Raw genomic sequence first — 15,393 nt, forward strand, 5'->3', positions numbered from 1 at the left:
TCTACCGCCTACCCCTGCGTAGGGTAGCAGCACAGCGCATCGACAAGGAAAACGCCGCCAAAGTCAAAAGGTCCAGCTGCCAGTAGCACAGGCAGGGCAAGGTTCTCGACGGTGCGGTACCTTGCTGTACGGCTACCGCTACAGCGTAATCCACAGGACGGGAACCCACTGCCTGGCGTACGTATCAACCACCAGCACCCGCAAAAGCATCACCACCAACGACGGCGGCATCAAACTCCAAATACGGAGTATTACAGCGGCGCATCGCAACCTCGGGCCAGGTACCTCACCTCACAGACTGGCTTGGCCGCCCGTCCTTTTTGACTTTGACCTCGTCAACCTCACACCTCGCAACTCGCACCCGTCAACAAACCCCTCCGAGCTCCCAACCTGGCCACCAATCCCCTGCGGTGCCTCGACCTTTCATCCTTTGTTCCTGGCAAACCCTCGAACCCACGGACAATATTTTCCAAGACCAGCATTCGCATTGCATCCCCCGTCTCTGCTTGTGTGCCTGCACTCGATCAAGACAGACAGACAGCCAGCCAGCCAGCCATAATCGGTACCTTACGTCTGGCCCGCTGCCCTGTCTGGCACTGGCCACGCCGTCACAGCAACTCCGCCAGCCAACCTCCTCGTGTGCCCCTCGCCCTGGTGGTGGCCCGGCGCTGGAGTCACCACGTTCTCCTCCCTCTCGCAGACGCCTCGTCGCTTCTCGTGCCCCGCTACCTTAGCGACTTGGGCTGACCGTCGCCTACACCTCGCTCGACACTGTCCTCCGTTTCTCACGCGCCCGTCAGAGACCATCGACTGCCAGTTTTTTCAAGGCGTTTTCCCGCCCGCAGACGGATGAGAAAGCCCCATTTCCCACCGTTCCGGCCACTCTCGCCTCCCGTCCGTCTCCAGTCCGTCCTAGTCCTGGGACATCGACCTCGACCTCGACCTTGACCCCCTCCCAACCGCCCGGCTGACTGGGATCTCACACCAAGCCGTCTGACTTTCATGTACCCCTTGTACCTCCCGCCAATCGACTCCACCAATACCACTACCGCCGCCAGGTCCTGGTTCTGACCCTGACCCTGGCGTCCGGCCCTGGCGTCCGGCCCTGGCCCTGGACCTGGCCTGCCTTGGGTCCACCAACTCTTTCTCGCACACGAGTACCGCCAGCGCTTCCGTGTGCTGTGACCATCATCAACTACTTACGAATCCTCCCTCGCCCTCACTGCAGGCCATACCATTTGTCCCTCCCTCTCCCTCTCTATCATTCTCAGCAAATTCGGTGCTCAGAAAATTGCCAGGCCTCTGACATATAACATATCGCCAAAGAAGACTCTTTTGTTCCCTTTGGCCCCTACTCCAAGAATCAGGACCATCACAGTCTGCTCTATAACGCTCGGTACTTGAGCTGATATTCGGTCCATACGGATACTGCAAGTCAGCAACCTCTGAAATCGTCTACCAAAACGCAAGGCACCCAGCTTGCAAACCCGTCAACTCGGATCTTGATTGGCATTGGACCGGACTACATTGGCTCTGCGATAGCCCACAGACACTCCCACCCAAATTCGCCGACTTGGTGCGCCGGATCCCCCAAGACGTACACGACGCACACCCCCAAGAGGAGGCTGGTTGGTTGGCTCCTCCAACCCATCTTAGACAAACTCCGCCCAGCTCTCGACACTACCTGTCGCTAGACTCGAACGAACGCAAGCAGGCGTAAAGCCGGAGGCAGGGGGAAGAAAAGTCAGCGAGGAACCACTGAGAACCACTTTACTGCAGCCAGCAAGGTCAGATCAGGGCACGTCTTTCATCATCGACCATTCATCGCCACACTCCCCTGGCAGGTCCTTTTCTAGAGCCGCCTGCCCCTCGCCTTGCTGTCTCCGTACCAACTTGTCTCTCTTCTCTTCGTCCTCCACTCTGCTCCGTTATACTACGAAATACGCAGTCGGTATCCGTCCTCAACCGCGCTACCGCTACCAAACCGGCCTTGCACCTTGTTCCAGCAGACCACCCCACTCTCCCAGGCCCGGGGGGAATAGATCATCGACGTCGGTCGCACTTCCATCGGCGCTCTACGATTCTCACCTCTACACACATCCGGCTCACGACACCTTTGTCGCCCTTTCAAACCCCGTTGCTGCCGCCGCCACCACCAACATCACCACCACCACCTCCCCCTCGTCCTCCTCTACACATACTTGGAACGGAGAGACATCCAAAGAGTTCGAAACCAGACAGCAACTTCTCGGATGACTTGATTCAGATTCGGGACATTTTTTCTTCTTTCTTCTTCCCTTTACCCCCTCTCATTCCGCCCTTTCCCCGCCCTTCTTCAGCCCGCCCTCTCTCCCGGCTCAAATCATTCTCAAATACCACCTTCCGCAGCCTGCACTCCCCGCACCTGTGTTGCTTTTGTGCTCGACTCGGCCTCGCGAGCCTACGTCCGCATTTTCTCCTCCACAGCGAGAGGATTCCACCAGGCTGTCCTCTTCGACGCCCGCTTATCCTGAATCACAGCACAGTTTGAACATGGCCGCTGCATTTAGACCAGTAAATTCGCCATTACCTGGCGCCGATGTAAAGATGGACGACAAGATGATGACGACGTCACCAACTACACCGAAGCCAAGCACTGCACCGCTCCCGCGCACACCACAGCCCATGGCCGAGGATGCGAAGACGCCCACGAAAGCAACGTTCAGCAGTGGCAGCGGCACTACCGGTCTGGCATCCCAGAAGCCTTTGCCAAGCTCGCCATTTCCCCAGGCTATTCAGGTTCCCGAGAGTGCCGAGAAGGTCAAGACCCCGACAAGAGCAAACTCACAACACTCAAGGAGATCAAGGGACTCGGAGGATGTGGACATGGACGAGTCCGACGGCGAAGGTGACGAGGGATCTGACGATGACAGCGTGAATGCCGACGGTACCAGATCCAACAAGAAGAAGAAGTCACAGCGATTTTATTGCACGGATTACCCGCCCTGCAACTTGAGTTTTACCCGAAGCGAACATTTGGCCAGGCACATTCGGTAGGCCCTCTAACGTCTCCACAGACGGCGATCTTTGCTAACCGTCCCAGGAAACACACCGGCGAGAGACCATTCCAGTGTCACTGCTCGCGCCGTTTCTCCCGTCTCGATAACCTGCGACAACACGCACAGACGGTGCACGTCAACGAGGACATCCCCATTGATTCCTTGGCAGCGACTGGTGCTAGGTTCCAGAGGCAGATGCGCACTGAGCGTGTGCGTCAGCAGGGCGGCAGGGCTCGCGCATCAACAGCTGGCAGCGCGCCTGGTCCCGTCAGGGGCCACTCCAAGTCTCTCTCGACATCCAGCATCGCCAGCGTGGGCTCTATTGGGTCAGCGTTTGGTCCCCGAGACGACATCCGGCGACGGCCGCCGCCTCTCGTTATGGCAAGCGATCCCCGCTCCCGCCTGTCACTCGAATCGTACCGAAGTGCCGGAGACGGTCCGTACGGCTACCGCCCTGTCTCGCCAACTGACTACAGCACACCGACGTCAGCGACCTTCTCTACTGGCCAAAGCAGTCCGCGATGGGGTTCGGCAATCGCTTCTCCCACCACCACGCACTCCCGATCTCACAGCATGTACTCTTCTGGCTCCCGGACTCCGGGCCGGCGACTCAGCGTGCCCTCCGGCGTCAATCCTTTTCAGTCACCGCACGGCGCACCGGTCAACAGAATTGTCTACGGCAATGGGCCTGTCAATACTTCCAACATGGGAGCCTTCTCCCCCGCCCCCAGCAGCCACTTGGCATCGCCGACAACGCCGACATCAGCATGGTCTGGCAGGAGGGATTCGACCTCGTCTAACGCAGACGAGGCTTGGCGCAGGCGAACTTGGCATCCCGACACGAGGACCTTCAATACCAATACCAGCCACCTCAGCAACGTACTCACTCCCGGTCAGCTTCAGCCGAATCCCGCGCCGCCCATCGCCAACGCACCCAATCCTCAGCAGACGCTTCGGTTGCCTGGCATTGAATCCTTTGACCCTCTGCCATCGAGACAGGTGTCGCCCCCAAGACGAATCCCGTCCCCGATGATGGTCGACGCGGAGGGTGGTCACCGCCGGCCCATGCTGCCCGGCACCGAAGCTGTCGCTGATGAACGGCGGAATGTGGCCCAATGGGATATGAGCTTGCACCGGGGCCTGACAAGACTGGACATTGCCTCCAACACGACACCTCCTCGCGATAGCGCCGGGGCGTGGGCAAACGAAGTGAACCAGGCAGTGCAGGCACAGGCGGAGCAGGTTCGCTTGAACCCGCCGACTGTGAGATTCGAAGTCGACCCGCCGTCATATGCCAACTCGGGTGCATTCACTCGCAACCACCAGCACACGATGTCGGCGCCGTCATTTGCACACAGGGACACAAAACGCCACGGATGGTACCATGGTCCTATGGGAAGCAACATTCACGGACCTCGCCCGGAAGCGCCCAGCCAAGATCCTCGCGGACCCCATGTCAACCGTATGGTTCATCCCAACATGGGTCACTTTGCTGGTTTTCCGGGACGACAGCCTGAGCCGCAGCAAGCCCAGCAGCAACAGCCCGGCAACCCTGACCCTCTGAGACGTTTGGAGGCGCTAGTGGCCGTTGCCACGAGCGAGGGAACCACTGCCACTGCGTACTGAGATTCTTTTGTGAATCATCATGCGCTTCTTTACAGCCCTTTCGCCATGTGCCGAGAGGCGATGGTACATATACGCAACACGACTGACGAATTTCCTTTTCCCTTACTTGGAATCCATGTCGGCAGAGCTTTCAGTCTCTGCATGACATACAGTCGCTTTCTCATCATGATATCCCGTTTTCTATCAAGTTGGTGGGCAGCTGCATTTTATCTATGGCAGGCGTTGATACATAGCGTTGAATTTGATTTCCTATCTCTCTGGGTGTCACCACCCTCATCTCAGCTCATCTGGATTACGGTCGACTTTTCCACTTTCTCCTTTTGTTCATCTTTCCTTTCATTTTGATATCCTGCTTTCCACATTTACGGTTTCCTTTTCAGTTTGCCATCAGGTTTGGTTTACCATTGACGGTTTTCTCTTTTTTCTGGCAGCGATTCCGCAAGTAGAATTTCCTTGTCTTTGTTTTTGATTCCCCGTAACGCTTGCTCACGATCAATGAGATACCCACTCATTCCGGGATGATGGATTCAGTGGTGGATAGTAATGTGTCGCTCTCTCGGCGGTTGAGACAGACGGACAGTCGGCCTGCACGCATGTATATGGAAGCAGGCCAAGGAACGGAGGCAAAGGATGGCGGATATGCGTGTGGACGAGATACCCGAGCTTGGTAACGACCGGCAGTTCTGATTTATCGGAAGCCTGGTCGATGCTCACAAAGTTGGAAGCGATGGTTTCAAGGCCATCACCAAGGATCGGGCGGTATACATGTGTCTGTAGGCGTACAACCGGAAGGAATAACGACGCACATGCTTTCAATGATTATCTTATCTGGAAACTCTACCATCTCTCTCCTGGTGAACTGTGTGGTCTATGAATTTGCTTGTGATGAGGGGAAGCGTACTAAAGTAGGGCGAGGGACGGCCAGCCTTTTTATGCACGATGATGTGGTTCATGTAAGCGGTGCTGCAGCTTGTCTGTCAGCCGCCAGCCAATGAAGCAAGTTCAGTGACGGCGATCAAGATTGCGCCGGGTTAAAACTTTGATTAGGGGAGGAATGACGGACGGAACGATCTTCGAAGATGGCCGTGTACGGGGTGCGGATATGTGCAGCCCGGCTCTTTCGGAGGAATGCCGATATTGTCTGCCGAGTTTTTTCTTCAGCGGTCAGGCCGTTGGGGGGTGGATCTGAGGGACCGGGATGAAAAAATGCCGGTTCTATGCCGGTATAAACCCCATCCCACATCCCCTGCCTGTATAGGTTACTGGAGCTGTTTTCTCATTACTTCTGTGTCTTTTGAGGTTCGGGTTTTGGGCGGGCTCCGGGAGTCCGTGGGGTATCATTGGCACGTTGAATGAGTCTGAGTGGACTTTGGCCGTTCTTGGTTTTCTTTCCGTAGTATAAACAAAGTAAGTGAGTAAGTGAGTAACAAGGAGAGACCGAGTGATGGAAATCGACGGCTGCACGATATTTTCGAGTAGGGTTTCCAGGTCGCCGATGAGGCTCGATACAGGATACGAGCTCCTTTTGCTTTGAGGAAATTCGTCCCATGGTTAAGTATGTTTCGAGATTGGTTCGGGAGTCGGGCGGAGCGGCTACTGGTAGTTCCCCAGTTTGAGTCCGGTAACAACGCGGGGAGAGAGGAGGAGGAGGGCGGGGAAAGGATGAAGAATTGGAACCAGGAGAACGGAGTTGTTAGCTTGACACTTTGGGATCCACAATGTTACAAGAGACGAACGGGGCCGAGGGATGGGATGAGTTTTAAATACCGATTTGCCGGATGCTGCCCTCTGACTCTGTCTCTTAAGAAGTACGGAAACTAGTTTACACCCTCTTTGTAGATCTCTCCATCTCTTTTCCCGACTACAAGACGAATACATTCTGAGCACATCATGTTCTCTACACCACCGAGGTCCCCGGGCCTCCTCGGGACGACACTCCTCACCCTCGCCGCCCTCACGCCCTCAACCTCCGCATCCACATCCGCAAAATGCGACCCTTCGACCTTCACATTCCCCTCCCTCCCAGGCCTTCAACACATCAAAACAACAGCCGTCCAAGTCCAAAACTACACTTCCTTCCCAAACCGCTTCTCCGAGGCATCCCTCGCGACAACATCCGCCTCCACAACCGGCATCCCTCCCTTCTGCAACGTCACCGTCTCGTACACGCACCCAGGCCACGACGACATCGTCAACGTACACATCTGGCTCCCCCTCGAGAAGAACGCGTGGAATGAGCGGTTCATGGGGTTAGGTGGCGGCGGGTTCGTCGTCGGGGAGGTAGATGGCGATGGGCCGAGTGCGGCTATCCAAGAAGGGTATGTGGCTGCTGTCACGGACGGCGGACACCTCGCGAGTTTGCCGCCTGATGTGTGGGCGCTGCGAAGCCCGGGGAATATTGATTGGCCGCTGTTGGTCAACTTTGGATATCGGAGTCTGCACGAGCTCGCGGTCGTGGGGAAGGCCGTGCTGAGGGCGTATTATGATGCTGAGGAGAGGTATAGCTACTTCAAGGGGTGTTCGACGGGCGGGAGGCAGGGACTGGCTGTTGCGCAGCGGTATCCATGGGACTTTGACGGGGTGCTGAGTATTTGTCCTGCGGTGGAGTTTCCTGCTATGGTGACGTCGTTGTATTTCCCGCAGTTGGTTATGCGGTGGAGGGGGTATTGGCCTTCTGGGTGTGAGTTGGGGGCGGTGGTGAAGGCTGGGGTTGAGGCGTGTGATCTGGGTGATGGGAGGAGGGATGGGGTTATTGGGAGGTTGGGGGAGTGTGGGTTTGATGTTAGGACGGCGGAGGGGAGGGAGTTTGCGTGCGAAGATGGGAGGAAGGGGAGGGTTTCGAGGGAGGCGGTTGAGGTTGTTGAGGAGGTTGTTGGGGGTGTGCTGGATGAGGAGGGGGGGGAGATGTTTCCGAGTTATGTTCCTGGGACGCAGTTTGCTGGGATTCTTGCTATGATGAACAGTGTCTGTGAGGACGAGACGGATCGGACGCGGTGTGTAGGCGTGCCGTTCTCCGTGACAGATGAGTGGATACGGCTGTTCATTGAGAAGGATCCTGCGTTTGACCCGGCGTCGATGTCGAGGGAGACTTTCCGCGACGTCTTCCGGCGGGGAGTTGAGGAGTTTGACTCCGTCATCGGGACGCCTATTCCGGATATGAGAAGATTCAGGGAGCGTGGGGGAAAGGTGCTTATGTGGCATGGCATGGCGGACCAGGCTATCTCTATCAAGATCGGACGGGGACTGTATGAGAAGGCTAAGGGGATCGAGGCGAATCGCGGGGTTGAGATTGAGAAGTTTTGGAGGTATTTCGAGGTTCCTGGGGTGAACCACTGTGTTTCGATGTATGGAGCGCCGTTTCCCTGGAGTGCGTTGGAGAAGTTGAGAGCGTGGGTTGAGGACGGGGTTGCGCCGGAGCAGTTGGATGCTAGGGGGTTCAAGATTGGGAAGGATGGGAAGGTGGTTGTTGATGAGGAGGTTAGAAGGATTTGTCTTTATCCCGAGGAAGGGGTTTGGGATGGGAAGAAGTGGGTTTGTGTAAAGCCCGGAGAGAAGATTGAGGTGATGGAGGAGAAGGAGGAGCTTTGAGTCAAGGGTTGTTGGATGTTTGCTTGAGGGCATCGAACAAGGTATCAAGGTAATGAGGCACGTTGGCTGTTCATAATCCGGCCATGATATTTATACATATGATATATACAACAACATCTATAACACCTCACTTCCATCGTCTGAAAGGATGCGCCTCGGTATTAAACACATACTCATCCAGACTCACGAGCCCAGGCTCACTAAAGATGAGATAAAAGTACTTCAACGTCTCCCCCATCCAGAACGACTCCATCGAGTCCGACTGAGGAGGCCGACCCTCAGCTGTGACATCCCACACCGCCGTATTAGCAAGTTCTGTACTCGTTGCGTTGTCAATGGACGAAAACATGTCCCACGCAGAGTCCAACAAGCTCGTGTCGGCCGTGGTGCGATACATGATGAAGACACTTTCAATCGCCTCCGGCCGGAGAATGTAGCGCCGGTCCGGAACGGCGGAGAATCCTGGGACGAGGCGGTCCTTTTTAATGATTTCATCCGCTGTGAGGACCTCATCATCGTCCTTCTTTTCCGCACGCTCGAGGACGTGCTTCTTGTAGAGGGCTTCATCCCATTTGCATTCTTGCTTGGAGGGGCAGGGGACCATGTAAAACGTCTCCGGCATGATGCCATGCGGGAAAGACTTGTAAGCATACACGCACCCGTCGACGAGTTTCCTCGCTACAGATACTTCATCAGGGTGGTTGGATAGCTTCCCGCCGAGTGCAAGAAGCCCGCCCATGAAGCAGACGAGGTGCTGGCCCTGCGGCTCCTGTTCAATAGTACGTACGCCGTTGGATTCGCGAGAGTGTGCCTGCCCCGCGATGAGGATATCTTCGTTGCCTGGGGTCATGGGACGGAAGAGGTTATGCTCGATGGCGGGCTTCACGGCGGCTTCGTACATGGACTTGTACATCCGGCTGCGTCCGCCGACGAGGGCGGACATTTTGGGGAGGTATTCGTAGAGGGAATCGGCCATGGCGCCGAGGGTGAAGTCGTCCCCTTGGTTGAAGACTTCGTCTTTTGGGTTTACGACGAGTGGCCATAGACCGGGGATGTTGGTTTTATTTTGCTGCCGTTCGAAGATTTCCATGATGCGTTGGGTTGCGTCCCAGAATTTGGGGTCGCCTGTAAGTATTGAGAGGCGAGTGAATTCCATTGACAGGCTTCCTATTTCCGCTACCAGGGCGCCATTCCCGACGTCCTGGGCGTCACCGCGGGCTGCATCGCCGACTTTCCAGCGGGTGATGGGCATGCGGTTGGGCGTGTCAAAGGCCTTGTAGAGCATCTCGCCGACCTCGGCTGCTTTCCGGAGGAGGCGGACGTCACCCGACAGATCATACGCCGAGAGGAAGCCGCCCAGGTATCGGATAGTCGTCTCAAAGACGTTGATTTCGTCGAGGTCGGTGTGTGCGAAGTCTATCGTCGCGGCGGCGGCGACAGCCTCGTCAAAATCTGACTTCATGTCCATGATCCAGAGGGTGTCGAGGGAATCCACGAGGGTCGCGGCCCAGCCTCCGAACGTGTTGCGCCGGCCGCCTGATACTGGTGTCAGTTCGTCCGAGAGCCATGCGTGTTTCCGGTACGATGACCAGGCTTTTTGAAAGGCCTTTTTGACGGTCTGTTGACGTTCTTCGCGGACGCGGCGTTCAGTGCTCGTCTCGGGTGGGAAATGAGCTTGGACTTGGGGGAAGCGGACGGATGGGACGGCGGGGAGTTGACGGAGGGGTTCCGGGGCCGGGTGGTGGACTTTGACGGTCCGCCAAAAGTATGTCTCGTCTTGTTCTGTCATCCATTCTATCGGTTTTGGCGGGATGGCTGATGAGGATGAGGATGTTGGGAATGTGGGTAGGCCGCCGTCGTTGTGCCATAGGAGAAGGAGGAGGAGGGAGACGGGGAGGCCTAGGAGGACGATGCCTGGCATTTTCCGCCTTGCCAGGAGCATCTTCTTTCTGTGTGGTTTTGGGAGTATCTAGGTCTCTTTGCACTCTCCGGTCTGGATACACACGTGTCAAACGTGGATATCGCGTCGTGGGAAGTGTGAGAAAGGAAAACACGCGAGGAAAGGCAAAAGAAAGAGAAGGAGAGCGAGAGGCCGAGACTGTTGCTGTTTCCTTTGCTTCGCGCCCAGAGTTTGGAGTTCGTTTACGTATTTTGGATTGCGGCCCGGCCGGATTCCTGTCCTTATCAACCCTCGTTTGTAAGTTGTTAGTGGGAAACTCGGAATGGGCCTCAGGGGTTGCGGGCTTGTTTGCTCGTTTATCTCCTTCTTTGCCTTATTTTTGTTGTTCCCCCGTTTACTGCGCCGCCCGAGATGGAAGAGGCAGAAGAGGGGGCGGGAAGTCGGGCGCTTAAGGATTTTGGGTTGCTGCGCGGGCGGCGGCGCCCCTGGCAGTCATTCTCAATGCGTATGCATGTGAGGTCTGTTGGTTTGCGCACTGGTTGTGATCCTTGTCGTTCACAGCTTGGCGGTTGATCGCAACCGGTTTGGCGCGGAGGAGTGGATGGTCTGAGGGCTCAGAGAGGGACGCAAAGCAGACGCATCTCTCACGCAGCTCTGTGTGCCTGGAATTCATACGGCATGATACGGATAAGCGATCGAGGCAGCGCAGTAACTCTGGCGATTCGGGTATATGACCACTTCGGCTCGCCGCAGCGTCGACTTTTGTCTGTTGGATCAGGGATCATGGGTAGCTCGGTCTGGGCACGGCGAGTGTCGTTGCACTAATTAGCACCCCTCGCTTCAACTCCGGGCCTCCGGTCTTGCTGGCCTAAGAGGAGAGTCAAATCCAAGTGCGTGGGATGATGTCTCCATGTCGAGCCGAGCCAGATTCCAGAGGTACAGTACCCGGGCTTCATGGCGTCAAAGATCTCAACGGCCCACGATAAAAGGTTGAACGGCGACCACATCAGAGACCCCTCAAGGCTAACTGCTGCACAGTAGTAACGCGCGCTCAAAGTGCCCATTCTAATTTCGCTCAATATGCAGCTTAACGCCGGGCAAAGTGATGTAAGTGGTCGTACCGTTCCGTCGGGACGGAGAGCCCGCTTGTGGCTCTGTGTCATTGGTTATGTTTCTTACTAGCTTCAGGATATGAACATGGGTGCTGTCTTGGCCATCCTATCACAGCAGATGAGACTGTCGGCTTTTATGCTGGGACCTGAACCAACTGACGGATCTGCATATTGGAGAGACACTGTGTCGGCAGGTGGAAGAAAGACAGTGCGAGAGAGTGTTCGATGCCTCCGACTATCGTGGCTGTTTTAGAGTTGACCGGATTCTGTTGCAGGAGGCTGAAAAGGGTTGGGCGTACCAGGCTGTTCTGGTTTGATGTGAGTGTCTGAAGTGAGCGGCGCAGCCCGTGGAGCTGGAGTTGCGGTGGGAGTTGTGGCAAGTAAGAAAGAGTTGATAACTTGCTGGTGCCTCTCTGCAACCCTCTTGTCACAATCTGGGTGTTTGCCTGCCTCTCCCTTGGGAAATTGTCTCTATCCTTCCGGGAGCACCAATTCGTCAAGTTCAGTCTGGAACCTGGAGTTCCGGGTTGAGAAAAGCGACAGCATCATGACATCTTTTGCGTTCTTATTTCTCCTTATACTCAACGTTCTCCCCCAAGTGGCACGAGTGAGGGCCGCCTGCTACTACCCAGACGGCAGCATCGCCCCCAACGATACACCATGCCAGGACCTCACGGCCGAGTCGACGTGCTGCGGGCAGGGCTACGCGTGCCTCTCCAACGGTATGTGCCAGGCGACGGGAAAAGAGTTATCCAAAGACGGAGCCACAGAACTCGTGAGGGGAGCGTGTACCGACCGATCCTGGCGGAGTTCGAGTTGTCCTCTGTTCTGCATCAACCCCGAGACGGATAACGTGGCTGGTGGCATCGGGATTGCGAAGTGTGACGGGACGGTGGAAGAGCTGTACTTTTGTATCAATTCGGTCATGAATACGGTCAACTGCACAGCCAAAAAGAATGTCTTGTTCTTCCAACGTAAGTTGTTTGTGTTCGTTTTACTCCTGTATCTTGTTGTTTCCGAATTTCGCACAACTCTTTTGGAAGAGTTCTAATCAACTTATCATCGCAGAATCTCCAACTGCCATTACAACAATCGGCGTGGCAGCCACACCAACTCCATCATCCTCGTCAACGACATCAACGTTAATCGCCACAACATCTAGTATAGCGTCTTCTGCCAACCCTTCGAGCGCACCAAACCCGAGCTCGGTAGCACTGAGCAGCGCAACCCAAAGCCCCCAAAGTAGCCCTACAAGTAGTCCCGGAACCAGCCCCAGCGTAGAGCCGGAAGCAACAAATGATAAGACAGTCATAATCGGTGCGGCTGTAGGTGCTTCCGTAGGTGGTCTCGCGCTCGGGGTCTTGGCGGCATGGCTATTCATCTTCCTCCGTCGACGAAAGCGCCGTGCTCGAGAAGAGGCCGCCGCCAACGCCCAGGCACAGGTGGAACATTATACGCCAGGTCCGCCGCTTGCTAAATACGTCAGTCCGCCCGTATTTAATCAGGTTTACGAAGCGCCCAATGAGTGGAAACCTCCGTTGGTCTCGGATCACTTTGCTCCCCAGGAGCTGCCTGCGTGGCAACCGGAGCCTCGGAGAAGCTGAGCTGCTATAAGTCGAGGTCGTCGCTTTTTTGTATTTTCACCTTATGATAGCATGTAATGATACCACAGTCGGCTTTCGGTAGATAGAAGCATTCCTGAACATGATAGATAGTATATTCTGTCTCACGAGTTGAATTGGTCGGACGCCTGGATGATTTGAAACCGAAATGTTTATGTACTTTTATAACAATACTCAATACAAACAAGAAAAAGACCCATGACTAGACTAGGGGGGTATCAATAGCATCATCTCGCTTAGTACCAAAGAGCCTTGTTCCAGAACTTGGCCTGGGCATTCGCCAGGTCGTCCTCCTCGAGGTAGAAGGTGGTGTTGAAGACGAGCTGGGTGCCGGCGGCAGAGCTATTGCCGTACTGGGGCCACTCAATCTTGTCCTCGGGCCACATGGTGTTGGGGTTGCCGGTCAGGACGAAAGACATGAGGTACTTCTGCATCATGATGGCGACGGTGGCGTTGACGGAGGTGGAGCCGCCACCGGGTCCGCCGGCACCACCGGAGGGAGGGCCACCTGCGCTAGAAGAAGCGGTTGCCGAAGCGGCGGCGGAGGTAGCGGTTGAGTTTGAGGTGGTGGAGTTGGACGTGGTGGTGCCGGTGCTGGAGGTGGAGTCGGAGAGGGAGTAGGTGCTGTACCCTGTTTTATGTGTTAGATGATATGTGACACGTAGAATAAGAGGAGAAATAAGCTTACAGTAGTAGCTCTGGTCAGTGCCGTGAGTGGCCTGGTCAAGTGCAACCATGGCGTTCCAGGTCTGGTTGTTCATGGCGTGGGTCAGAGCCAGGTTGTGGGCGGTCAGATCAAAGTGCTGCTTCATGTCGGAGAAGCGCAGACCAGGGGAGGTGTAGTCGTCCTCGGGGTAAAGCGACAGGATCTCGTCGACAACGGCATCGTTGATGGCGGGGAAGAAGATGCGGAGGTAAGCAGCAACATCCTCGGTGGTGTTCACGCCGTCGTAGGCCTGGCCGTTGGCCTCGTGCTGCTCGTGGGTGATGACGACGGGGCCGGAGAAGTTGAAGCGGCGCTGGTAGAACTGGGCCTCGTAGGTGTCGGCGATGATGTCGCCGTCGACGCGGGGCTGGAATTGGTAGTCGTAGGCATCCTGGACCGTGGTGGCGGCCGTGTTGAGGGTGTCGAAGTCGATGGAGCGCATGCACTCGAGGCTACCGCCGGAGCAGCCGGCCTCGGTGGAGACGTTTTGCCAGAAGGCTTCGGCGTGCTGGTGGCCGGCGCCGGGGACGAAGCCGGGGGACATGACGTAGGCGCGGTTGTAGAGCTGCTCGGCGTGGCCGGCGAAGCGCTTCACGGGGTGTTAGCTCAGGTAACTGGTGGTCAGTTTGAGACGAGTACTTACAGTCATCTGGAAGAGGGTCTGGGAGCCACCGGCAGAGAAGCCCACGGCGGTAACATCGTCGGGGTTACCACCAAAGTTGCTAATGTACTTCTTGGTCCACTCGAACGCGGCCGTGACGTCCCAGATAGCGGTGTTGGAGGTACCACCCTCGTGCAAGAAGGTAGGGCCGTTGGCAAGGCCAGTCATACCGAGACGGTAGTTGTACGCGACGTAGACGAAGTCGGTGGAAAGGTCAAAGAGACCCTCCGGGGTGTTCTCGGACTTGCTTCCGCCTGTGAAGCCACCACCGTAGGTCCACACCATCACGGGGAGGTTCTTGCCTGCAGCATCGGCGGGAGCCCAGACATCGACGTAAAGGCAGTCCTCGGCGGAGCTGCAGGCGACATCGGCCGAGGCCAGGTCACCAGTGTTGACTTCCGTCTCGACGGGAGGCGCTTGGGGCTTGGCCCATCGGAGGTCGCCAGTGGGAACGGCAGCGTAGCGGATGTTCTGGTACTTGTAGTAGCCGACGGACTCGTTCCCGGCGGTGGCGACGACGGTGCAGTAGTCGAGGGTCACGGACGGGAGGGATCCGGAGCCGGAGGTTGCTGTCGGAGCCGGGACGGTGGTCTGGGCCGCGGCCGAAGCTGCCATCAGCAGGCAGGTGTTTGTGAACTTCATCTTGTAGTCGAGGATTGAAGCGAAGGTGAGTAGCGATCGGGATGTGTTGTTGATTTGCGATGCTCTTCAAGACCTTTACTCTCCAGGGCCGACATCGTGGGCTGTTTATATAACAGAAAGCCTCCAAATTCAACTCCCTTTTTCGATCGGACTTTTCACCAAGACGGTGCTCGCCGTGCTAACCGGCAAGAAGGACGCGTCCTCCGAGCCGGGTGACGTTGTCCACCTCTGAGCCTCATTTGCAAATCGTCATGCCAGCCCCTCGGAACACCCAACATTAAGGGTCATTTCGACAAACAAGCGTCGTGGGGAAAAGCGTTGGGTCTCCGAGGTTTGTTTTTAGAAGGTTAAACAAATGCACAATTGGCCGATTTGGCTCGCAATAGCCCCACCGAGATGGCCTTATTAGTGGGATGAACTCTTAGTGTGGCTCATGTTCATGAATCGCCTGCGCGGCTTCGCCATCCCTTGGCTCTAGCGCAAGGAACTTACCGTCTC

General features: G+C 56.2%; 5 protein-coding genes across 5 annotated transcripts; 3 read left to right on the forward strand and 2 right to left on the reverse strand.

Moving 5' to 3' along the window:
• Positions 1 to 911: 911 nt before the first annotated feature.
• HER10_EVM0000671 (uncharacterized protein) lies at positions 912 to 5,750 on the forward strand. The gene is made up of 2 exons (XM_035470442.1): positions 912 to 3,032; positions 3,083 to 5,750. Exons 1-2 carry the CDS (start codon positions 2,533 to 2,535, stop codon positions 4,662 to 4,664), a joined length of 2,082 nt encoding a protein of 693 aa, XP_035327538.1. The 5' UTR covers positions 912 to 2,532; the 3' UTR covers positions 4,665 to 5,750.
• An 804-nt stretch (positions 5,751 to 6,554) lies between these two features.
• Positions 6,555 to 8,252, forward strand: HER10_EVM0007031 (tannase and feruloyl esterase; the record flags this gene model as incomplete). The annotated part of the gene is made up of 2 exons (XM_035476598.1): positions 6,555 to 6,854; positions 7,692 to 8,252. 2 exons carry the CDS (start codon positions 6,555 to 6,557, stop codon positions 8,250 to 8,252), a joined length of 861 nt encoding a protein of 286 aa, XP_035328140.1.
• Positions 8,253 to 8,315: 63 nt separating this feature from the next.
• HER10_EVM0003780 (glycosyl hydrolase family 47) lies at positions 8,316 to 10,563 on the reverse strand. Its single transcript, XM_035473444.1, has one exon. It carries the CDS (start codon positions 10,192 to 10,194, stop codon positions 8,380 to 8,382), a length of 1,815 nt encoding a protein of 604 aa, XP_035327829.1. The 5' UTR covers positions 10,195 to 10,563; the 3' UTR covers positions 8,316 to 8,379.
• A 1,172-nt stretch (positions 10,564 to 11,735) lies between these two features.
• Positions 11,736 to 12,868, forward strand: HER10_EVM0011228 (uncharacterized protein; the record flags this gene model as incomplete). The annotated part of the gene is made up of 2 exons (XM_035480665.1): positions 11,736 to 12,238; positions 12,333 to 12,868. Exons 1-2 carry the CDS (start codon positions 11,812 to 11,814, stop codon positions 12,866 to 12,868), a joined length of 963 nt encoding a protein of 320 aa, XP_035328508.1. The 5' UTR covers positions 11,736 to 11,811.
• Positions 12,869 to 13,122: 254 nt separating this feature from the next.
• HER10_EVM0007848 (esterase) lies at positions 13,123 to 15,201 on the reverse strand (the record flags this gene model as incomplete). The annotated part of the gene is made up of 3 exons (XM_035477390.1): positions 14,236 to 15,201; positions 13,575 to 14,181; positions 13,123 to 13,517 (listed from the first exon to the last, which is right to left on the reverse strand). Exons 1-3 carry the CDS (start codon positions 14,893 to 14,895, stop codon positions 13,123 to 13,125), a joined length of 1,662 nt encoding a protein of 553 aa, XP_035328214.1. The 5' UTR covers positions 14,896 to 15,201.
• Positions 15,202 to 15,393: the final 192 nt, after the last annotated feature.

The sequence above is a fragment of the Colletotrichum scovillei genome (genome assembly GCF_011075155.1).
Source record: "Colletotrichum scovillei strain TJNH1 chromosome Unknown Contig00010, whole genome shotgun sequence".
Lineage (NCBI taxonomy): Eukaryota > Fungi > Ascomycota > Sordariomycetes > Glomerellales > Glomerellaceae > Colletotrichum > Colletotrichum scovillei.